This window comes from Cheilinus undulatus, linkage group 18 (assembly GCF_018320785.1).
Source record: "Cheilinus undulatus linkage group 18, ASM1832078v1, whole genome shotgun sequence".
NCBI lineage: Eukaryota > Metazoa > Chordata > Actinopteri > Labriformes > Labridae > Cheilinus > Cheilinus undulatus.
Genome location: NC_054882.1, coordinates 29,877,251 through 29,901,814, shown reverse-complemented (window position 1 = coordinate 29,901,814; position 24,564 = coordinate 29,877,251). Strand labels below are relative to the sequence as shown.

At 41.6% G+C, this 24,564-nt stretch overlaps 2 protein-coding genes across 5 annotated transcripts in view; both read left to right on the top strand.

Annotated features, from left to right (window-relative positions):
• The window catches only part of scaf8 (SR-related CTD-associated factor 8), a 37,386-nt gene extending 28,635 nt beyond the window's left edge, over positions 1–8,751 (top strand). For 3 of the 4 annotated variants that reach the window (XM_041811923.1, XM_041811926.1, XM_041811927.1), the window contains 13 exons: positions 31–107; positions 200–320; positions 681–812; positions 922–1,031; positions 2,615–2,808; positions 2,892–2,992; positions 3,332–3,445; positions 3,630–3,786; positions 4,021–4,151; positions 4,338–4,479; positions 4,561–4,608; positions 4,765–4,989; positions 5,166–8,751. In XM_041811923.1, coding sequence (XP_041667857.1) covers positions 31–107; positions 200–320; positions 681–812; positions 922–1,031; positions 2,615–2,808; positions 2,892–2,992; positions 3,332–3,445; positions 3,630–3,786; positions 4,021–4,151; positions 4,338–4,479; positions 4,561–4,608; positions 4,765–4,989; positions 5,166–7,180 — 3,567 coding nt within the window. In that variant the 3' untranslated portion in view covers positions 7,181–8,751. The remainder of the gene's footprint in view (positions 1–30; positions 108–199; positions 321–680; positions 813–921; positions 1,032–2,614; positions 2,809–2,891; positions 2,993–3,331; positions 3,446–3,629; positions 3,787–4,020; positions 4,152–4,337; positions 4,480–4,560; positions 4,609–4,764; positions 4,990–5,165) is intronic. The other variant, XM_041811924.1, reaches the window with a different exon arrangement.
• tiam2a (TIAM Rac1 associated GEF 2a) overlaps positions 7,176–24,564 on the top strand; it is a 123,786-nt gene continuing 106,397 nt past the window's right edge. The window contains exon 1 of the mRNA XM_041811922.1: positions 7,176–7,194. The gene's annotated coding sequence lies outside the window, so the exon portion shown is untranslated. The remainder of the gene's footprint in view (positions 7,195–24,564) is intronic.

The following is a 24,564-nucleotide window of genomic DNA, read 5'->3' as shown; positions in this document are numbered from 1 at the left end:
TAATGAGAATATGATTTTTGTCCCCCACAGAAGCTCCTTGGCCCTTTCGATTTTGGAAATGATTCAGAGCGTGGTGAAGAATCAAAAAAGGACACGTCATCTCAACTGTGAGTTTGGTGTCTTTTTAGAAGAGAGTTTTGTTTTTCTAAAACATGATTGTGATCCTTTTTTTTTTTGTTTTTTGGCTTGCCTCTCTCAGGCCCATGGTAACAGAGCCCATCAACAGCTCCCTCTTCCATCAGCTGGCTGAGCAGCTACAGCAACAGAACCTGGAGCAGTTTCAGAAGCAGCTTCTAGAGCACCAGCAGCACCAACAGAAGGTAGATGCACTCAGTGTACACATACAGACAACGTACTCAAGCTTGCTGTGGTTTGATAGATAAATATTTGCCTCCAATGCTGCAGCGTTAACCACATCAGATAGTAAATAGCAATTAGCCATTTGGCAAATGTTGTTTTGGAGTACAGATAGTTAGAAAAATGTTCAATCACACCAACACATCTGGTGATCCACACACCCCAAACTCCACAGTGGTATCAGTTACTAAAATGGCTTCCATTAAGAAAATCAAATAATAAACACCTTCTCAGTATGGTTATTTGTAAGATGCTTGTCTTCCCTGCATTTATGTATTTTTGATAAAGAACACAAAATATACAAACCACTTTTTTTCTGCCAGGCATTAAGCCTAGAAGGGCAGGACTCAATCTTTGGCCAAGAAAACTCAGTTGCAACTGGTCAGAGTAGCAGCCAGCCACAGCTCCCTGAGCAAGAGAACAAGGTGGATGACTCCATTGACAACCAACAGCAGGTTATTTACTCACCTAACTGTTTGCCAGTGCTCCATCAATAGAAATTGTTTTTGTAATTTAATATTTTTATCTTCTGTGTAAACAACTTGTTTGCTCTGTCTTTTCTAGGACATGGACCTGGACGAGGGCCCTGATGGTATGGAGGAAGAGATTTTCGATGCAGATGAGAAGAAGATTGGAAGTACACGATCCAGAACACGCTCAAGGTCGCGCTCTAGGTCAGTCCCACCATCAGATATGTCATCTCCAGGATTTCTAAATCTGAGTGGAATAATGCTGACATGTCTGTTAATTTACACGGAACAAGCAGGGAGCTTTTAATCTTGTCCAAAAAAAAAAAAAAAAGCGATTGTTGCTTTAAAGGCCAGGGAACCCATTTCTGTTACAAAGTCACTGCATGAAATCAGTGGTGACTATTGCCTCACGTCTCTGTTCAGCTTGTGATGTATAATACTGTTTTTAGGAGACTAACAAACTCACCAGCTTACTTCAAAGTCTTTTTTTTCTTGATAAATAATCATATTAAAGGTGTTGACTTTGAGAGTTTCTAATACTAGGTTACAGAATTCCTTTCATTTCCACAGCTTGTAACATGGACAAATGTTTACTGCAATTATAAAAGCTGACAAAGTTTATAGATTAAAGGAGACAGTCTGTCTATGATAAACCTGACAAAAAGTCAAACTGGAATTAACAGTCCCTGGCTACTTTATACTTTATTGCTTGTTAACACAAATAGTTAGTCAGCCAATCACATGGCAGCAATTCAGTGCATTTACGCATGTAGACGTGGACAAGATAACTTTCTTAAGTTCAAACCAAGCTTTAGAATGAAGCTGCTGATCTACTGGAGTTTCATGCACAACCATCCTTACAGTTTACAGAGAATGGTCCTAAAAGGGGAAAATAACCAGTGAGCAGCAGTTGTTGACAGAAAATGCCTTGTTGATGTCAGAGGTCAGAGGAGAATGGGCAGACTGGCTTGAGATGATAGAAAGGCAACAGTAACTCAGATAACAGCTCATTACAAACAAGGTATGTACAAAACCATCTCTGAACGCACAACACATCAAACCTTGAACCACATGGGATCAGCAGCAGAAGACCACATCAGGTGCCATTCCTGTCAGCTAAGAACATACACAGGCTCATCAAAATTGGACAATAGGAGATTGGAAAACAGTTGCCTGGTCTGATGAGTCTCGATTTCAGCTATGACATTCATGATGTTAGGGTCAGAATTTAGCGTAAACAACATGAAAGCATGGATCCATTCTTTCTTGTATTGAACAGTTCAGGCTGGTGGCAATGTAATGGTGTGGGGGATATTTTCTTGGCACACTTTAGTCCCCTTGTAGTACCAGCTGAGCATAGTTCAAACGCCACCACCTACCTGAGTGTTGTTGCTGACTATGTCCATCCCTTTATGGCCATAGTGTACCCATCTTCTGATGGCTACTTCCAACAGGATGGTACATCATGTCACAAAGCTCAGATCATCTCAAACTAGTTTCTTGAATACAATAATGAGTTCACAGTCACCAGATCTCATTACAATAGATGTGGTGGAATAGGAGATTTGCATCATGGATGTGCAGCTGACAAATCTGCAGCAACTGCGTGACACTGTCATGTTAATATGGACTAAAATCTCAGGAATGTTTCTGATACCTTGTTGAAAGTATGCCACTAAGAATTAAGGCAGTTCTGAAGGCAAAAGGGGGTCCGACCAGGTTCTAGCAAGGTGTACCTAATAAAGTGACTGGTGAATGTGTTTTCAAATGCTATGTTCTTTCAATAGGTCTCCGAAGAGGAGAAGGTCCAGATCCCGCTCTGGCTCACGCAAACGTAAACATCGTAAGAGGTCACGTTCCCGCTCCAGAGACCGCAAGAGAAAGTCCTCACGGTCGTACTCAAGTGAAAGACGTGCCCGAGAGCGGGAGAAGGAACGGCAGAAGAAAGGACTGCCTCCCATACGATCAAAGACCCTGAGTGGTGAGTAGAAGTCATGTGGAATTCACTGTCTTTTGAAAAATTGTTACTGCTGCTTTAATGAATAATAATATGTTTCTCCTCAGTGTGCAGCACAACTCTGTGGGTGGGCCAGGTTGACAAAAAGGCCACTCAGCAGGATCTTACCAACTTATTTGAAGAATTTGGTCAGATTGAGTCAATCAATGTAAGAATACCGCCTTCCTCCTAGTCCTCTAATGTAGTGAACAGCATGCTAGCCAGGTCTACCATTATCAGAATTTGGAATTTTTTCCTTTAGACTTCAGTTTGTCATTTAAAGTGACCCGAAGTTGCTATTATCTGTTGCTACTTTTGTTAATTACAGTCTCTCATCATTTTTATTTCTCTTTCATTCCTCTTAGCTACACATTCTTGTTTCTCCTTTCCTCATTTACTCTTTTCTCATCCATCAGACCCTTAAGCCATTTTGATTATCCACTGTATGGTCATATCTTTTTTGACCTTCCACTGTCCTATTTAATGTAATCTGTGTATGTGGCTGCAGATGATCCCTCCCAGAGGCTGCGCCTACATCTGTATGGTCCACAGACAGGACGCATACCGAGCCCGCCAGAAGCTCAGCACTGGCTCCTTTAAGATTGGCTCCAAAATCATCAAGGTATGCATCGCCTTTATAATTTGATTGCCTGTGCTCTCAGTCTCCTTGAGGATTCTTATAATGTAATTTCCTGTCGACCTCTAACAGTGAAACCTCAAACACAGTTTAGCTTTATAGGCGTATGTATGCACCAAGATGTATTTTTGACCAACTTCCATTTTTTTAATGTTTGTCCGTGAACCAGATTGCGTGGGCTCTGAACAAGGGAGTAAAGCAAGAGTACAAGCAGTTTTGGGATGTCGACCTTGGCGTCACCTACATACCATGGGAGAAGGTGAAGCTGGATGACCTTGATGGCTTTGCTGAGGGAGGAATCATTGACCAGGAGACAGTTAATGATGGTAAAAATATAAACATCCACTTATTTTTTCATGTCTTTACCAGTCATTTAGTTGCATCGGTTCTAAATCTACAACAGTATACTAGAACATGTACACACAAAGTGAAAGCAGGTCTACAAACACAAGCATCCCCAACCCTAAGAAGAAATTAATTCAAAGATTACATATGAAAAAACACTGTTATGTTTTTATAAAGTGGGATTATTGTTTATATTTTTTTTTTATTTTCTGCAGAATGGGAGGCAGCTAAGAATGCAGAGCCAGCAAAGGAGGCTATTAGTCTGCCAGTAAGCGCTGAGACTACAGCTGTATCTAACACCCAGACTGAGACCTTCAACCAGCAGGTCACCATGATGCCTGTGCAGGTACCAAGGAGACACTGGTTACACCCCAAATTCATCTTATACATGGTCTTTTTTAGATCCAGTCGTAACATTGCGGGACTCTTTTAATATGTTTAAAATTCAAAGTGGAGTTCTAGAGTATTTAGGCATTATCAGGAAGTTTCAACCCATGCAACTTGTTCATTACACTTTTACTCTCCCATCCAGCTGCCAGTTGCACAGGCTGTTCCTAGTGCAGTAGGTTTGGTACCGCCAGCCTTCCCTGTTGCTATGGGGATGCCTCCACCAGGCTATGGACCACCACCACCCTTTATAAGGGCTGGCTTTAATGCCTCACAGCCACCACCAGGTAGCTGGCACAAACAATCATATTAAAATCAGGCATAGCAAAGTTCTGCAGTTTTTACAAGGTTGGTTTTCTGTTGTGTAGGTTTTATGCAGGCAGCACAGACAGCAGGAATGGCCTCAGCAACTACTTGTGAGTATTGATATCCCATAACATTTGAAATGTATAAATTTGCACGTTTTGATATTTATCAGTCCATACAAACATACAAAAATGGCATTTCCTTTCAGATTTTGTTGATGTTATTAGCTTGGATTAGATATGTTCTTCTCTTGTACCCACCATTAGCTCTAGTGCAGCCTTCAGTGGCAACTAGCCAGGAATCAATGAAGGATTCGCCATTCGGTGCGATGATTCCTCCAACCAGCACTATTCCTGGTGGCTTCATGGCCTCAGCCATCCCTGGAGCTGGTGTGTTCAACCCAGTGGGAGTCCAAACTCAGCAGGCATCAAATGATAAGACAGCCCAACCTGCAGAGGGTATGGATGCTGCTGCAGAGCTCACACTGCAAGGTGAAGAAGTGATTGTGCATACTGACATGAAGTAGACCAATACATTTGTTTATGTTGGCCTTACCATCAGTAAACACATTTCTTTTAGTCTTTTTAGTTTAAAAAAAGTTGTTATGAAGGTTACTTTAACTTGTCCAGTAGAAATATTGATACATGTTATTATGTTTCATACCCAGGCATGCAGAATGCAGTCCGCAGTGGGATGGGTCTCCTTGGCATGCACCCTACATCCCTCACACACCCACTGCATCAGTCAGGTCTGGCTCAGCAGAGGATGCCAGGCCTGCTACCTCTGGATGTGCGACCTAATCTCCTCCAACCTGGGGCGGCCGCCCGCTTCCCACTCCTTATGCAGCAGGGACCAGCCCAGCAGGCTGCTGGCCTCCTTGACAGTGCCCTCCAGGCCCAGGCCCAAGCCCGTGCCAGGGCTCCTTTCTCTCAGCTAGACCCTTTCAACAGGGCTCCTACCTTAGCCAATGAAAACTTATCCAAGACAGAAGATGAGTCATCATCTGGAGCTGATGAGGGCAAAGACCAGGACTACCGTTTCCCTCCCATGGAGAAGCAGAGCACTGGTTTGCTGAGGACCCCTCCACCAGAGCACAGGGAGCCCCTTGGGGGTGGTGGACCAGGGGTCAGTGGAGGAGGCAGGCCTCCCTTGCTTCAGACCCCAGGGACACAGCCTTCAAGAACCAGCCTGGTAGGACGTCTGCAGGCTCTTGCAGGCTTCACCCCTGATAGTCGCTGGAACCAGACCAGAGGGGACTTTGACGAACGAGATGGTATGCGAGGAGGTATACCAGCCCCAGGTGGCCCAAAAGGCTTCCAGGAAGACCGTCCTACACCTGGGCAGAACTTTCCCAACCGCTTCGACAGCCGACCTGGGACAACAGGAGGAGCAGCTGGGGGACCAGGGAATGCAGGAGCTGCTGGTGGGCCACAGCCCTGGAACCGTGGTGGTGCAGCCCCCTTTGACAGTGAACTACATCAAGACTTAGATGACCGTAGGCGCCCGTGGGACAGGCAAAGAGACAGAGATGAGAGAGATTTTGACTTCAGGAGGGAGATGAATGGTAACCGCCACAGCCGAGAGAGGGAGAGAGAGCGGGAGCGAGAACGGGAACGTGAGAGAGAGAGAGATAGAGATAGAGATAGAGAGCGAGGCCGAGATCGCACCAGAGAGCATGAACGTGACAGAGATCGCGACAAAGAGAGAGACCGTGAAAGGGATCGTGAGCGTGGGGGCTGGACACCTCTTCTCCCTCTGCCTACACCTCTCCTCCCAACTCCACCTCTTAATCCCAACCTGTCCCTCAATCAAGGCAAACTACTTGCACCACTCAAATTAAACCCCCAGATTCAGTCCCGATTTCAGTCTCCACTCCTGCCTCAAGCTCAGGCAAAGCCCCCTCTGTTGGGTCTGAATCAGCCCTTGCCTCACCCTCAGATTAAGTCTCCAGCTCCATCACAGAGCCAAGCAGCTGAGCCACAGCCTGAAGCAGAGCCAGAAACCCCAGTCCCATCTGAGACACCTCCAACACAGTCACCAACCCCTGCCCAGTCACCTGAGCCATCATCAGACAGCAAGGGTCAGAGCCCAGTGACTGAGGCTCCCATCCAGATTGAGTCCTCACCACCAACAGTGATCCCTCCACAGACAGGATCCCCAACCCAGCCTATGGCTCAGTCCCCATCCAAAACTTCTCCTGACACTGAGACCCCATGCCAAGGCTCCCCGCTGGTAGAGGCCTCCCCCCAGGACTCGCCTGTGGCCTTCACTCAAGCTGCCAGCCCCCCTGAAGAGACGACTCACTCTCTGGAGGAGCAGGAGAGCCCACAGAAGGATGAGGAGGAGCCACAAGAGAGAGCTCCTTCTCCACAACCACAGTGGGTCAATGGATCTGGAACAGACAATAGCACTGTGGCTGAACTTACACCTGAGGCCTCTATCGAGCCCTCACCCGAGGTTTCTCCCACAGCCTCTCCTGAGCCCTCTAAAGAGCCCTCCTCTGATTTAGTGCTTCCTGAAAGTGAGGCTGAGGAACAGGAGGAGGAGCAGCAGCAGCAGCAGCAGGAGGAGCAGGAGAAACTTGGCTCTCCTAAGGACGTAGACAATGAACAGAGTGAGCCCATGGAGGAAGCTGCGAGTCAGCCTGTGGTAGACACTGTCACTGACACTGAGGGGACATAATCATCACTCAGTAGGTAAAAGATCATTTTGTAAAGTTGTCTCTTCTTCTCTGTACTCATGTCAGCAATCCACCACCACCACACGGGACATGGTGAATACAGACTCACATCAGCTATTGACTGAGAACCAATAACAGATGATTTTATCTCTCACAAATACCAGTGTACTTTAATAGAAAGCTCATTAGCTGATTTATTGATAGACTATTTTGTTTGTTTTATTTTTATTTTTCCTTTTTTAAGTTGTATTGCCACCCACCCGTTTTAATTAATCTAAGCTTGGCTAATTTTATTGAATTGCCTACCAAATGTTTCAATTGTATATGAGGAAAATGAGCTTTGACCTTCCTATGGAAGAGAGTAAGAAATCCTGGGTGTTTGACAACAGTTCCTCTGAAAACATGAAGACAGCAGCCGCTGGCACCATTTCTGTCTACTCCTCTTTTAAGATGCTGCTGCAAAGTTTTCAATGAATGCTTTTGTGGTGACCTACAATGCTTTCTGTTTCTAAGCAGAACATATAGCCTGCATACAGTGAGACGAGTACAGCTGCTATAATTGGAGTAAATAACCATTTTTTTAAAAATTGAAAATATAAAAATGTAGTCCCAGAATAAATGTCTGTAATATGTTTCCAATTATACAGTGAACACAAACAGATAATTACATGCCAGTGGACAAAAAATATGAACAGAGGGATGGTCTTGTGTCGGATACAAAAATGTTTTAGTTTGAAATAAAAATGCTTTGTCTGTTTAAAAAACATGCTTTAGGACTGTTTTCTGACCCAAGTTCAGTGGAAACTCAGACTGCTTTACAGACTCTCACACATTGTGTGCTGTCACTTCAGTCGATTTGATGTTCTTGTAACTCAAGTTGCTGCTATGCCATCCACCACAGAGCACTTTGTTGGATGAAACAGTGGGATTTGTAGTCTTTTTTTAGTTTCTGACGACTTCTGCCTGTTTATTTTCCCGAAGCTTTTGTTGGGTGACTGTCTAGGATGGGATTGTGCCTTTTGAATGGATTTGACTTACGATGCTACCCAACACTACAGACATCAGACTGTGCTTGCAACTCAGAATCTGACAGCTCTATAAACCCAATGCTGCCTGCACAGGAAGTGACTGGCCTACCGATTGAATAGTAGCTGGGCAGTTTGTACAGCACTCACCTAGAGGAGAACACGTCTATTTACTCCCATCATTCTGTGCATGCAGGCCTGTAGCCATGTTTTAACTTTCCTGTCTCTCTTGTTCATTTCACGTGTAGTGCTTTTCTGTTGAGACGTACTGCTAGATATCCATAGTCTGCTGTTCTCTCAGACCAAATGTCTACTACAGGAGTTGTGATGTTGAATAAAAGTTGAAGGTGCATCAGTTTTTTCCCCTCTTATTGTCATGAATCCTTGCTCAGGCTAATATCATGTACTCACATACACTGGATCTTTAGACCTTAACACCAGTACATAATTTAAACTAATGAAAATGTAAACATTTTAGAACATGCATATGTAGTTTATCAGGCTGTGTACTGACATAAGTATCACCTTATTTCTATTTTCTGAGAATAAAACTATGTAAACTGCACACACTGAATGTTTAAGTTCAATTATTTTAAGTACTGAGGCCATAACTCCTATGAGACTGCACACAAGATAAACTCCACACTGATAAAACATCTACTGATAAAGGTGCAGGTATTTACCAAAGCAGTCATACTTTGTTAGAAAAGGGCATTCTACAAGGTACAGCCATCTGGAAGTTACCTCATTTAGGCGCATACATTAAAACAGCAAAAGGTCAAAAAGGGAATATACAAATGAGCAAGATATTTGAGAGGTAGGAGAAGATGCTTGCTCCCACCCACCCCCTCAACCCAGCATTGCCAGAGACCCGGCTGCTACAGCTGGAGGATATGCCAACTCAGCACATGCTTGCACAAAGCTCTTCTGTGCTCATTTATGACCCAGCTAGTGTCAGAAAACACAAGCTGGAGGATTTATTTAAACAATCACGTACATCGCGGTGTATACGGACGCTGTTTCAGCGCTTTTATTTTTATATAGAGAGCAGAAAAGTCAGAGCAGAACAGCTCAGTGAGCTGCATAATGCCTTTACCTGCAATTACACCTGGGCTTAGCCTGCTAATCCAAACATTATTACACCGGAAAAACTACTTCATAGTTTGGCTCTGGATTTAGCATCTTGAGACTGCAAGGCGGGGAAAACCGAGCCAAAATTATCTGCTCTTGTCTGAGTCTCCAGACTCTTTCTATAAATATCCTGTTCCCATCTTGCACGTAAAGGCCCGGTTGGTAAGCAGGGTCCAGCTTTACACTGACAGAAATATCTGACATGCTGAGACTCTAAATGAACACTATCTGCCCTGAAACAGAAGTACATGCACACAACAGTTGGCTAGCTTTCTCTTGGATAGACATAACAATAAATCCTCAGGCCATGGAGCACCAGCATCCTTCTGATTTTTATCTGAAGCAGAATAGAGGATATCCTCCAAATTTTAGCTCGTGCTTATTAAGAATCATGATAAATTAATCTTCCTCTGGCTTCCAGATCAGGGTCGAGAAAGGGTCTACTTTGTACATTTCTTTCCCTGCAAACCTCACATGAGCTAATTATACCAACAGACGCACTCCTGACTGTCTGGGTCGAGTGATGATCCCATGCCAAGCATTATGCACATCATTGCCATATTGTACTCTCCTAACAAAGCCTGCGAGAGCAAAGAAAAGTAGGTCTGACCTTTATTCCATGATAACCCCAGCACAGGCAACTAATGAGAACACCTAAACTGTAATGGAGCGGACTAATGATACTCTGCTTTGTCATGTCCAGGTGCTTGTGCTTTTACTGTGGGTCAGAGGAAGAAATTCCCTGCTGTGCTTCACTCAATTAGAAAAGGGGACAAGGGTTACGATTTATTCTGTCAATAGGCTTTAATATGACATTTGGGGGAATCATTAATCTCCTACTCTGATTAGACTATAGGTGTAAAACATTATTGCATTGTATGGTGCTGTTTTAATTAGTTTTAGTTGTATTGAAGACTTGTGGTTCATTATCATCACAGATATTGTTCTCCTGTTGCCATTTAAAACCACACAGCCTGTCTAGGTAATGCCAGTACCATTTCTGACCATTAGAGGTCAGTGTGGTACTACAGCTCTCATCATTACTGCACTCAAAGCTTTGTGCAGACTCGGTTCTTGGAGTGTGACAGCTCAAAATCTGCAGTGCACAGCTCCTATACCTTCTGTTCTTCACTCTTACTGAGACAAATAAAACCCCTCCAGTGCCATGGAAAATATATCTACACATGAAATTTCCCCCTTTAAAGCAACAACAGGCTTGGCATAAGGAGCAGGGCAAGGAAAATTGCTGCCATGCGGAATTGTCATGGTTGTACAGGGCTGAAATTAATTCATCAGATACCTCTTTCCATACCTTTTTTCAGATCGATACAAGAGTGGTGTGATAAATGGAATGAGCTCCTTTTAGTGTGAGGCTTGGCTCATTCCTGCAGCTTCTCAGTTGCTGCATTCTTAATTGATTAAAGCTATTGATTAGGCCTCCCAAAGCCTCCAGACTAAAATCAGCCTCTATCTGCCATGGCCAGATACCCAGATATCATATTCCTAAAAGGAGTGTGTGCCAAGTGGGGAGAGATGGTCTATGTTGGTGCGGCTGCGCAAATAAATAAATGAGCAAGAGAGATTGATTTAGAGTAAAACAGAGAGTCATCTATCTCCAGTCCTGCTAGTTATGCAGGAGAGGAATCCCCTATCTCAGCTCACACTCTGCAGCCACAGTAATTACTCACCACTGTGGAAGTGTGTGTACTTTTCCGCCGCCTTCGTGAAAGCCTCTGCCCTCCTGGCTCCGTTATCAGAGCCAGCAGACTTTTTGAGACAGGGCAGAGGTGTCCAAAGTTCACTCCGCCCAAGAACTTTTGGCCCCGTCGCAAGCTCGGCTCTGCTGCAGGCCGCGCCCTGCTGAAAACTGGCTGAGGGAGGCATCAAGGTCACAGAGTTGTCCACCCACGCCACAGGAGAGAGTGAGTGTAGGAAGCTAGACGGCAGCAGCCCTGAGGCTGGTTCTCTGCAGGGACTCAGACAGTGGTTTGCTCAAAGTGGGCACAAAAAATCACTGCAGCCAGTAGCTGGTGTTTTAAGTTTAGAGTGTTACTATACAACGGCATTTCTGTTCTCTAGTAGCAACTGCACTTTTATGGTAAAATAACTCAACTTTAGTTCTCTTAATTTTAGACAGAATTGTTTGGACCTCTCTCAGCCAGCCTACCACTTTCTTCTTAGACAACCGTTGGATCAACTGCCATTTATTTGGTACAGGTATCCATTGTGTTTTTGGATGGTCCAAATGAGTTGAATTCCCAGTCAGCACATAAACAGAAAAGAAACTTTTGGCAGGGATATTCAAAAATAAATTGCATTCACACCGGTCTTTGTTTTTGAAATGCTTAGCTCCTCCAGGGCTTAAACTCTAAATTAATACTCAGAATACAGGAAGGAGAAGAACAGGTAGCCAGCTAGGCAATCAATGAGGCATATTAGAGACAAGAACAAGAGTCTACAGCCATGCAAGTGACACTGCTGCTCTACAGAGGGGATGTTTGATAAATGCTAATAATAATAATGCTGGTACACTGTTAACAATTTCACTCTAGTCTGTTAACATGCTTATGTTTGCTTTTCATAACTAAATTTAATTTTCTCTGAGCTGTGCAAATCTAATTAGCTTTTTCTTCTCTAGAGTGAAAATATCAAGCCAAAGCCTAAGTACAAGAACTGTGGTTCCTCAAGAGTCCATTTGAAGCATGCTGCAAAAGCCCTGAAAGTCCCAACAACACCTGTATTAAAATGTCATTATCTTAAGCAGAAATAATCAAATAAAGTCAAATTTGCTCAATTTGGGGTACGTTCGTTAAAGTCCCTGTAAAGTGGTTTTAAAAAATGTATATTAGGTTTGTTGTATGACAGGCCACTGTGTTATGAACCACCATCTGAGTCAAATGAGGCAGTAAAATCTGCTCTAGGATGGTGTGGGTGTGTCCGTTGAATGAGCTGAAGCCACGCCCACTCATGAGAAATACAATCCTCTCAAATTTTTAAAAATGCTTCTGATCAGAGTACAGCTGCCTGCAAGAGCAGAGAGATGGAAGTTGGGGATTAAATTGACAGTTTTATTGCACAGATGTCTGTTCTGATACTTCAATGACCTGTAGTCCATCGTGGCAGGTAATTTACCTCTTAGTGAGCAAAATCATAGCATGTAGCTGGTTGTTAACTTTCAATGAAGGCAGTGACATTGGCTACCAACAGGCTGTACTGAGATGAACTGCTCAGTGATGTTATATTGTTGTAGCATTAGATGGGTGGGGTAATTCCCAAACAAGACTCGTGATGTCATGGGCTCCTATGTTTGCCCTGCCCAAATAAAACCAAGATATGAAAGAGGAGTACAACCTCCTAATGGTCTAAATCCAAAATTCAGTCGCAAATAGATCTCAGTGTTTTCACGTTTACAGCAAACTTATTCCAACATATCCTAGGAGTTAAGACACAAAGTCTGGATTTTGCTTTACAGAGACTTTAAATGACTGAGAATGTTGTAGCTGTTTGCCAGGAGGCTATAGACCCACATATGATCCAGTTCTGCGACTAGGTTGAAATGTTATTGTGAGGATTTCCAACATAGCAAGAGTTTTTGTTGTGCTTCGACTCTATTTTTTGTTCCAGTCAACATAATGTCATTTCCTCAAGGCACATCTGGGAGCGTAGCATCTGGGCATCATCAACGTAACATCGTCAGGGCAACATGAATGTCAGTACAGAATAATGTGCTAGTGCATCTAGCAGATCTTAAGCTATACTAGTGAGTAATTGAAATGCTGGTCACAATAGAATCAGGAGTGATTCTCTAGAGATCATGGATGTCAATACCAAATACTGTGTAAATGAAGTTATTTTACATCACTTGTAAGTGATTTTGCCACGTGCAATATCATGACTGCACAAAAGGCTGCAATTATTAATCATATTCAGTAGTATTTGAAAGGTTTTCAAAGCTGCCTACAGAAGACTTTGTAAGTTTGTAATAATGGCACCACATTTGCACTTTGTATTAAGGTATTTTGAAAGCAGTACTGTAAAACCTTCAGGTTTTGTATTGTTCAAATGCTACTTAATATTTTTGTGTTTTGAACTGAGAAATCCACACTTCAAACTTATCATTCTCTGCATTTTCCTTTAAACAAAACTGGTAGACCCACGATACTGTTCACAGTGCATTCAGAAAGTATTCAGACCCCCTCACTTTTTCAATTTTGTTATGTTACAGGCTGATGTTGACATTGACAAACCTCATTTTTATAGAGTTGTACATTTTTTTGCAAATGTATTAAACATAAAAAGCTGAAATATCCCAATGACATAAGTGTTCAGATCCTTTGCAAAAACACTTTAAATTTAGCTCCGGTTCCTCCCATTTCTCTCAAGCTGTTCACTTTGTCATAATGGAGTACTGAGTGTAGATTGATGACAATAAAAATTATATTTTTCAACTGTAGCATCTGGCTGCAGCATAATAAAACTTAAAAAAAAAAAAAAAAAAGAAATGGAGGTCTGAAATTTTCTGCATGCACTGTCTGTATTTTATCATAATCACTATCATTCAGTATAATATCACATTATTACCCAAAGTAGATGGGGGATTGAAAAAGTCATGCATTTTTGAAGTTGAGTCATATGAGGTACCTGGCAGTGTTAATTTTGGCATTTATTTTAAATTTTAGTCTTAGTCTTTAGACAAAATGTCTTTTAGTTTTAGTCCCATTTTAGTCATTTCTACCTTTTTTAGTTTTAGTCTAGTTTTAGCGGATGAAAACTCAGAAGCATTTGAGTCTAGTTTTTGTCCATAAAAAGTCCTCACATTTTAGTCTTTACTTTTAGCCCAAGCATTTGTTTTCTTGCCTAAATCTGGTACCAAGTCATGTTGGTGTTATCTATGCACTCTGCCAAACCTGGGGTTCCTGCTTTCTTCAGCTGAGAGACAGAAGAGATACTGCTGCGTTGTTTTTTGACAGATTTACCCACAGTGGAGAAATATCATGTATTTTAAATGTCTGACAAAAACTATGTTACATTTTAGTCTAGTTTTACTCATCTTGACGAAAACTAAACTTACTTTTTGTCAGTTTTAGTCATCACAGATCTGTTTTAGTTAGTTTTAGTTTAGTTTTTGTCATGGAAAAAAAGGCTGTCGACGAACATTTTTAGTCGTAGTTTTAGTGATTGCAGTGAGCATTGCTCCTTTAAGAAGGACTCGCTGGTTATACCAGCCAGGAAGCTAGGCTATACGGTGATCATCAACTGGCAGCCCAAGGGCCACAACAGCCCCCCCCCACATTTCCCAATCCAGTCCCCAGAAGCAAGATGAAATTCAGAACATGTGCAGAGGAAACAGACGCTGGTATTTTGGGTGTTTCTTTTTTCATGCACTCTCTACAGCTATTAAACAACTCCAAAAACAACTAAAACAGTTTCATCAAGAATGACTTTATGATTAATCCATGTTTATCAGTCCATTCATAATAAAAACTCACACTTTCTGTGAAAACTTTTGGCTTCAGGAGTTTTGGGAGTGCAATTTTCCTGCTTAGGGTTTTCACTTATCACTGCTTAGCATATTAGCTTCTCAATAACAGACAACATGACAGCCATAGAAATATTCAGCTTAAATATCTCAGTTGCCCCCTTGTGGCTGGCTGGGATATAGGGCTCAATCTCATCCCTGCTATACAGTGTAACAGGTGGGTACAGTTTCTCTGGAGAATTTAGCAAGTTTCGGTAAAAATAAAGAAGGGCCACAAAACAGTGTTGGCTCAAATGTACGCACGATTGCAAACTTTTGAAGCATTTTATTTTATACCCAGAGAGCTTCTGTGTTTTTTGTCACTGTTGAGCAATGCAGGCTTTGGCTGCAGGTTATGTACTCTTGCACCGCAAGCTTGTGGCAAAAGCACAGAGGCTCTCTGTGTAAAAAATAAAATGCTTCAAAAATGTTGATAGTAAACATTTGAGCCCGCATTTTTTTGTGGTTCATTTTTCTAAAAACTTGCAAAATTATGTAAGAAACTGTACCCATCTGTTACGCTATGCAGTAAGACCTTCTTAAAGGAGCAATGCTCACTAAAATCACTGGAGGCTAATGCTACTTCTACTGCTAAGTACCTCATACGACTCAACTTCAAAAATACTGAAATATTCCTTTAAGTTACTGCAATCTTGCTTATGGCTTTAAAATTTGTGACGCACTCCTTACCATGATGAAATGTCATGTTCATCTTCATGCTCATACATGGTAGTTTTGCTAGTACCTTTATTTGGAGACTCCTTTTTCTGACAGCTATATGCTAAATGTAGAAAACATATTCAGAACCTTAAGATTTGCTAAATCTGATAATGTTGTTGTCTTTGTAAGAAGCTCTCAGCTTCCCATTGTTGCAGTTGATGCTAAACATTTTTGCATTGTCTTTTTTTGTCAGTCTGAGAGGTGGAAAGAGGTTCACCAATCCAGACTCAGTTAATTCTGACGATTGTTCTCCTCTACAGAGGGAGTGTTGCTCCACTTTAGTTTTTGAAGGTGGGAACTTGTCTCAATTTGTTCTCAACTTTCATCAGCACATTTCATTTCATCCTCTCTGGAGGCTGGCAAGTTTGTTTTTCTTTCCTTTTTTTTTTAAATGCATGCCAGGAGCAGGAGGAGCGAGCGCCTGTGTTTGCCAAGTCAGTGTGTATTTGCATACTGAGGAGGTGTGTGTATGTGTGTTATCAGTGCTCTACATGCCTGTTACTGAATACCTTTCTGTATGCACACAACCAGCAGTGTGTGTCTTGGCAGTGTGTCAGCGTAGCCACAATAAAAGTAGAATTAAACCTATTAGTACAAACATGGTTTACACAGTAGCAGCAATAAATTCACATTTTAGGGCTAATGTCTGCAAACTGTTGTCTCTGTTAACACTGTTTGTCCCTAATCTCTCCTGTTAGTGGCCCCATTTCAAAACACAAATATCAGTAAACATGTTTCATCTGTTTACGAGGGACTATCTGCCCAAAAATGTCTGTGTCTGCTTCTCGTCTCAAACCGCAGGGGCTTATTGCAGGGTGAGCGTGGGGTCATCAGGGAGTAGGTGAAGGAGATAGAGAGCTTTTGGGGTTATCAAAGGAGTCAACTTAGAGGACCTTCCTTCATTTTTAAGTGAGAATCCAGAGGAAGGGAGGTGCTGTGTTTGTGTGTAATCTGGGTGACAAGGGAGCTTATTAAATCTGCCAACACAAACGAGGAATATGTGTGTAGTCGGGAGAAAGGAGGGGAGTAATGCAGCGAGGGAGGTGCGCTGAGATGCTGAGCAAGCGATTGACAGCGCAGCACATTGTGCCTGGAAGTTGGGAAAACTTGGGAAATATGATATGTATCAGCAAAGACAGGCAGGTAAGAGCTGCAGCTTCCTGCTGTCAGACTTGTGTCAGTGCTGCTCTTATTAGAGTGGGCGCATGCATACATTACAGCCATATTAACACTCATTATTACCATTCTTTTACACCTGAAAGAGGTGTTTGATGCATTCACACGGCCTTAATATGTAACAGATATATATACTCTTTGTTCTCATGCAGTCACAGTCACCCACATTCACGTCTGTCATCACTTGAAAAGAAGACCTTATAAAAGTGTGTTATTAAAGGCTGACTCAGCGTCTTCCTGCAGATGTGACACCTGGATCATCAACCGGCAAAACAAGCCTCATTGTTTCCAATAAGTCCTCCACACAGTGAGTGTTTGTGTATAGACGGCCCACACGTGAGTCTGTTTGGTCTGCCCTGCTCCCCCCTCTACCGTTTGTTAGCTAGCTGGTAATTAGTCCCGAAGACCTCCTCGTTGTCTGCTTGTTTGTTTACCATGGTGAGAAGCAGAATCCCTCCCCAGAGTCTGAGAAGTCTCTCAGAAGTGTGCACAGGAGACGGAGCAGACGATGTCAAATTAAAAAGATAGGAAATTCCTGACTCACCAGGAACATTCAGGAGGGGGTGGCGGGGGGAGTCGACAGTTTTGTAGGGATCAACTCTCTGTGATCAAACCTACTTGTGTCTTTTACTGATGTGTGGGTTTATTACTTACATCCACATGAAGTCATATCAAAAGTTTGAAGCAGAGTCAGACTTACTGAGGTTTTGATGAAGGAGAGATAAGTTCGTTTGAAGTATGCAGCACTGGAATAGAATAAAGTCAAACCCCCTCTGAGTTTGTTGTTCTCAGCTCTGTGTTCACACTGATGGGATGGCTTGTTTATGGTTAGATCAGAAGCTCAAACATGTTTCATACATGTTTTTTAAAGTTAAATCCCTCTCTCTCTTACAGTTGGCCATGCCACCATGTGATAAGAGATATTGCCACCCACACCGAGATGCCAAGCACAATGGTGGATTTTTGTGGCTGTTTGGTCTAAGATACTTTTAAGAAATAAGAACTGAACAAACTTTGGGCTGCATATCTACCCACTGGAGGGGGGGGGGGCAGAAACAGTGTAGTGGTTTGGTTTTGAAGACTTGTGCTGACTTATGCCATGTGTAGACAAATGTCTGTTGGACTTCTACTCTGAAATTTGCATATAATATCCTTAGAAAACACAATTTAAAGCTCATAGGTTTACTTTGCTCTTCTGTTTATGTGCTCATTGCTCCCACTGCTTAGTTGGTGGCATGTGAATGTATATGAATATGTGTAAATGGGATTAATTGATACAAATGTCCACTTTACTTAGCAGTCTTCACCACCAGTGAGTGAATGGGTGATTGTGACCAGTTGAGCAAAAAGCACCATGAGTAGTCAGATGACTAGAAAAGCAAGCCCCAGTCCGTTCACTATTTCTCAGGAGTTTTTCCCCAAAGCCAATGAATGATAAACCTTTTCTTCTGGTTTAAAAGAAGTGGGAGTCAGTCAAACTTTCATGGGGAATTAATGATGAACCAATCATTAAATTCCCAATTTTTTATTGCAAATATAAACATTACGTAAAGCCTCTGGGAAAAAAAATCAATACATCTGTAGTCAACACATGTCAATATATAGAAATGACTTTAAAGTAAATCTTCTTTTACATGCATCATAATAAAAACTGTCATCTTTCTGTTTTGTATGTATATTTTTATTTAATTATTTTTAAATTATTTTTATTCATTATTTTTGTATGTAAGAAGAAGAATCCAGAATGTTTGAAAGAACATTTTTCTCTCCTCTTATACCAACATGATCAAGAGTGGAGCCTTTGTGTTCTTTTTGGTCAGCAGTGGTTTTCACCTTGACCCTCTTATTGAATCATGAACATTGACCATAACTGAGCTAGTTAGGTCTTTGGGTTCTTTTGTGACCCCCCTGTATGAGTTGTATATGTGCCCTTGGAGTAATTCTGATAGGCAGGCCACTCCTGTTAAGGTTCGCCATTGTTCCAAGTTTTCTCCATTTGTGGATAATGGCTCTCACTTTGGTTCACTGGTGTGGTCTTTTAACCCTTTCCAGACTGATGATATCAGTGGCTTTGTTTCTCATCTGTTCTTGAATTTCATTATATTGCAGCATGATGTGTTGCTTTTAGATATTTTAGCCTACTTCACTTTGTCAGACAGGTTCTGTTTAAGGGATTTCTTGATTCAACAGGAAATCACTGAGTGTCGCTTCTAAAATTAAGCTTAGCTTCCCAAAAATGTGGTTAATCACAGTTAATTCATGATTTAACAAGGGGGAAATAACTTTTTCACATAGGGCCAGGTCATCATCATTTAAAAACTACTGTTTGTATTTACTCAGGTTATCTTTGTCTGATATTAAAATTTATTTGATGATATGAAACATTTAAGTGGAAAAAATATGCAAAAGGAAAAAAATACGATTTTACAAAATTCCTAAAATAATGGAGAGTATTGACATGACTGAGTGAATTTATCTTACAAAAAGCATATTAGCACAACACACAGTCACTCTAGAGGTGACTCCCAGTTGCTACATCTGAAGATGGCTGATCATGAGGCATATTTATTATGTGTAGGACAGTAGGACAGAGCTATATTTATAAGATTTATTTAAAGTCCTGTGTATGACATGTCATCTTTAACACATTTACACAAAAGAAAGGAGCCATCGTCCCACTCAAGAGCTGAGCTCTTCACAACTCCCTCCTGCCGCTCCTCCAATCTGTTGAGTGTGTGTGTAGGAGAGACTTTGTCAATATCACCCACAAGGGTTCCCCTGCCGCCCCGCTGATGGGGATTAAACATTCATGATCATGTTTATTAATGACCAGCAGGCACCATGGGATCTCAGTGCTGTCACACATACACACACTTCAACAAATCTGTACTTTTCTCAAACACCTGTACTATCATCCTCTCCTCCACACTCTTTTTAATGCTCACTTCACCTTTTATAATATATTCAAACGTCCCGTATACCAAGAAACACTCTATCCCTTGTTGTAAAGCTACCTGCACACGTATAAGTCTCTCTCCTCTTCCCTCATGTTAATTGATTTTGTAGTGAGCTCTGAATTGTGTGTGTCAGTGTGAGTGTGATATGGATCCGCTGGCCTGTTAAATAGAAAAAGAACAGATTTCCTGCCTCCGTGTCTCTCTGGACCCCCTTTCTGAACTCTCCCAGGGGTGTAGGGATGGACTGAGGACCTCGCTGAGAACATCTGTGACGGCCGGCCCCTGCAGAGACCGCAGTGTGACAGGGCCTATCCACAGCAGATGTCACACTAGTGTGTGTGTGAGAGAGACAGAGTGTGAGTGTGTGTCTGTAAACGGGGTTCAAAAGTCTATGACCTAGAGAAGAGGTAGAGGAAATGTTCTCACTGACTCTTCCTTCCTGAGCCTCTTTTCCTTTATTCTTCTTTCTTCGTTCATTTATGGGAGGTAAAAAGGTGGATGCACAATAACAACAGCATCCTGCACCCTAGGACTAAATTTACAACCAGTTTTACAACACTAGGTACAGATTTGCAGTGTATTTAATTATATCACTACTGTAAATAAACTACATCACATTTCAGTCTGTCAAAAGTTGCAGAAAAAACAAATAATGTTTGAGGAAAATTAAAGACTCAAAAACAGTATTAATGCTTTTTGTTTAAAGGCAACCTTGTATTTGTGAAATACTCTTTAACTCACTATCAACTGTTATAGGAAATCACAAATTTGCATCCCTGCTTTTCTCTCTGTGTGTCTTTCTTCTTTTATCCATTATTCCTTCATTCTTCCTTTATAATTCAGAGACTATTTGTCTCATTTTATGATATAAAAACCAAACATGCTCTGCCCTGAAGCTTCTGCGTGTGAAATGACAAACGAGTGATGAGCAGAGGAGTGCTGATGCTGCAGTTCTCACATCATCCCATCTGATTCCACATCTATTCTCCCGTTCCTCTGCTGCTCCATTGTTAGGCGTTCCCATTTTCTCCTCATGCTTTCTCTACTCCGCTTTCTCATTTTATCCTTCTCTTATCCCGCTGACCATTTGGCTCGCTCACCTCTCATCCCCTCTCCTTTCTCCCCTGGTGTGTTTTTTTTTTTACCTTTCAGTGAAACATGTCGCAGTCTGGCTGCATTCCCTGGTAACTGAGCCTCTCAGAGGGAGCTACACTCAAAGTGACTCAAAATTCATTTAGAAAAAAAGAAGTTGCAGGTTATTTTTAGGTTTAATTTCCCTTATGTCCAGAGAATAGAGCAGCAAATTATCCTTTAGACTGGAGGGAAATTCACCTTGAATAAATTCATCCTTAGAGAGGGGTCATCAGTTCTCTTATCTGTTAACTTGAGATTTTAAAATGATCATGCAGCCAAACTCTGGCGCTGCCTAGCAGAAATTTACATCTTATATTTAAGGATTCTTCTAATATTCCTGTAATGTTTATATGTTGTTTAGGTTTTAGATTTTTACTGGAAGAAAATGCTGCAATTACTTTTCAACCACAGACTAATTGTCTGCAAAGAGCATAGAAAAGGTCATGTTTTCATTGGCTGCACTCTCTCTGTGCACATTTACATCTGTAGGTTCAGGTCGCCTGGACCTGAGGGTGTCCTTCTTCTTCATGGGCGTTACTGCATGCATGATTGCAGGAGTTTAGTCTCTTCGCCTCTGCTTTTTCTGCAAAAGGTTGAGATATTTTCACATATCATGCACCCCAACACCTGTCTGCTCCCACCTTCCTCCCTACTTTACATTCTGCCTTATGGTAACAATTCTCAAACTCTACATATCAGGGTACAACACAACAAACAAATAGTTTTGCTTTTGTCTCTGTTTATCACAAAGATAGCACAAGATTCCCTGACCATCCCCAGTCTTGGATGCCAATGTGAGGAAGATGGAACCAAGGCTGGCACCCTTCACTGTTACTCATGCTGTTATCACTTCCTAATTTGGAGCAAAAGTGTTTCTGGAGAATTGAAAGGAGAGGGTGACAGTCTTAGTCACATGCATAGTTTGGAGTTCTTATCCTCCTGAAGTTTTCTGATCCCACAGAATCCCTGTGAAAACAGAAACTGGCAGAACCATGCAACAATGTGTCTGGAAAACTTCCACACTGGTTTCAGAATCATCTGACCAGCTTGGTGGTATAGAGACAAGCTGCTGTCTGGAGAGTGTGGGAAAAGTAGGTGCACCGCCTCCCCATGCTATACAACCTTGGATATAAAAAGACTGTCGACTAGCAGATTTAGAGCAAGGGTGGTTGTGTTGTTCAAACTGAGATGGATATCTTCAATTTATAATTGAACTTAGGAAACACTGACAGTGATTAGAATCTTTTTTCACCAATATTTGTTCAACATAAGCATTTATTTACATCTGTATTTTAACAATAACTGAATATTCATTTTGATTTGATTCTTCCCCCAAAAATGGATGGCGTTTTAATTCTGAACAGAGGTCATTGGCAAACATAAAGCATCTATGCTGCTTATATTAGCTTGGCAGAATGAAGGAGGAGCTGGGGTGGAGGAGGGTTGCAAGAGCAGCTTGCAGAGGCCGCGGGAGCCCTATATGCTTGATTAGCGGATCAGTACTCGGTATTGGCCGTCACCAAGCGCTCTGGTATTGGAATTGGTATCAGAAAGGACAAGATTGTATTGGATTATCTCAAAGGCCAATCATAGGCATGTCCAGGAGACTAAGGCCAACACTACTGATCCATGCGTGCACTGGCATTATTAACTGGCATCCAGGTGTGGATTCATTTGGCCATTTAAATGGGCAAGCCTGCCTGTAAGAAGCACTCTGAAACTGTGGTTGTGGGAGCTGCCAGTGCAAAAAACTGATAATGGACACAGGGCCTAAGGGTCCATCACAATTATGCAGCAGTGCCTCTAAAATGCTTGACTTCCTACTTTTGATATTACTTCCTCAACTAAATGCGCCCTGAAAAGAAGAAAAACACCAGATATGACACATTAGACATGCATAATTTGGAGTGCAGTAATGTTAGTAGACACAACAAGAGCCCTGCCTGAATGAAATAACTCAGTGCAACGTCTCGTAACAAATGCTGTCTTGGTTAAAATGTTGAGTCAGAAGAGTAAAACAACATTAAAAATTCAAATAAGACATCAAACCCAAAGAGGGAGAGAGGAGTAAGAGTGCTTTCCAAACCAAACTTGTAGTGGAAGCTAAATTCAGGCATAACCTCAGAGGAGAAGCAGAAGAGGGTCAGGGGGTTGGCGCACAGGGTCTGACATAGAGAAGGAGGGGTGTTGTTAATTAGTAAGCATACAATCTGCCTCTCTGCAACCCCTTTGGCCTCCACCCTTTCTTTCTTTCTCTGTCCTTTTTTACAGCCACCTATTATTCCTCCACCCACGCCCTCAGAGTCACATGGGACACCAGGGAGAAAATGAGAAACATGAACCTGGCACACATCTCCAGGACTGAGAGATGCAGGGCTATGGGAATGGTCAGAGCAGATCATACCAAGCCGGGAAAGCGGGGGGTTAAAGTGATGGAGGCGGAGAGGGTAATGGAGATTGTACCTATTTGTCACACTGCCAGAGAGTGGAGAGGGGACGGGGTTGTCAGCTGTAAAAGTGCCCTGGCAATCACTTTTAATGAAGGTGTCTATATGGGTTCTCATTGATCCAGGTTATGGTTATCCAAAGCTTGGTCCAAAGGGGCAACTTGATATGTTTGAGGTTCTTGAAGATGTTTCTCTCCTTCATAAGGTTTCTTCAGTTCTTTGAGAATTTCCAACATGTCCAGTTCCCCTTTGGATCAAGCTTTAGATACTTTTTATGAAGGCTTTGTGGTTTATGTTACTCACATGACTTTTATCTTAGCAGATGGTAATGTGGAATTTTTTTTTAGACTTCAACTACTACTTAATGTGAAAATTCAAAATTTTGGTCTTATGGCTAGGTCGCATCTCATGTCTGCAGGTTAGGGTTAGGTGTGTCTCTCACCCATTCTTTCAGCCCTGTCTCCAATCAATCTGCATTACAGGCCCAAAAATCTCTTTTAAAAAAAAGAGGCAAGTGTATTTGTCTAATTGAAAGTTTTAGGTGCTTGGATGAGAATTTTAGGATTTTATTTTACTATTATTATTTATTTTAATTATTACTTTGGAAATGTGATTGGGGAATTGTCCACAGTTTTCAATTTGATTAAAAAATTAGCAAATGTATTTGTGTACTTAAAAATTTTGGGTACAGTACTTGGGAATGGGAATTTGAGAAATTTATTTATTTTTTAAGTTGATTGGAAATTTGGGTGGAGAATTGTCCTTCTAGAATTTTCATGGCATTTTAAGGGAATTAATTTTGAGTTTTGGGGGCATTTATTTGTAAATTTTGAGGAATTTGGGGAGGGATATACTTTGAAATTTACCTGCATGGGAAGTTAAGATAAGTCTTTATTTGTTTGGAGGGGATTTATTTGGCATATTTAGATGGGAAATTCACTAAATTTTCATGGACATTTTAGGGAATTAATTTGGATTTTGAAGGAATTTTAGGAGAAATTTTCCATAATTTTCCATGGAATTTGAGGGGCTATTTATGTGTACATTTTTTGGGAATTTGATTTGAAATTCTTGGTGGAATTCGCTGTGACATTATTAGAAATTTTCTTTGAATTTTAAGGGAATTTTTGGTGAACTTGTAATGTAAATTATTATTATTATTATTATTATTATTATTATTATTATTATTATTATTTTTCAGATAGGTTTACTGTAATGTTTGGGGAATATTTGAGGACATTTTGGGATACTTCTATAATTCAATGACTTTTTTGGTAA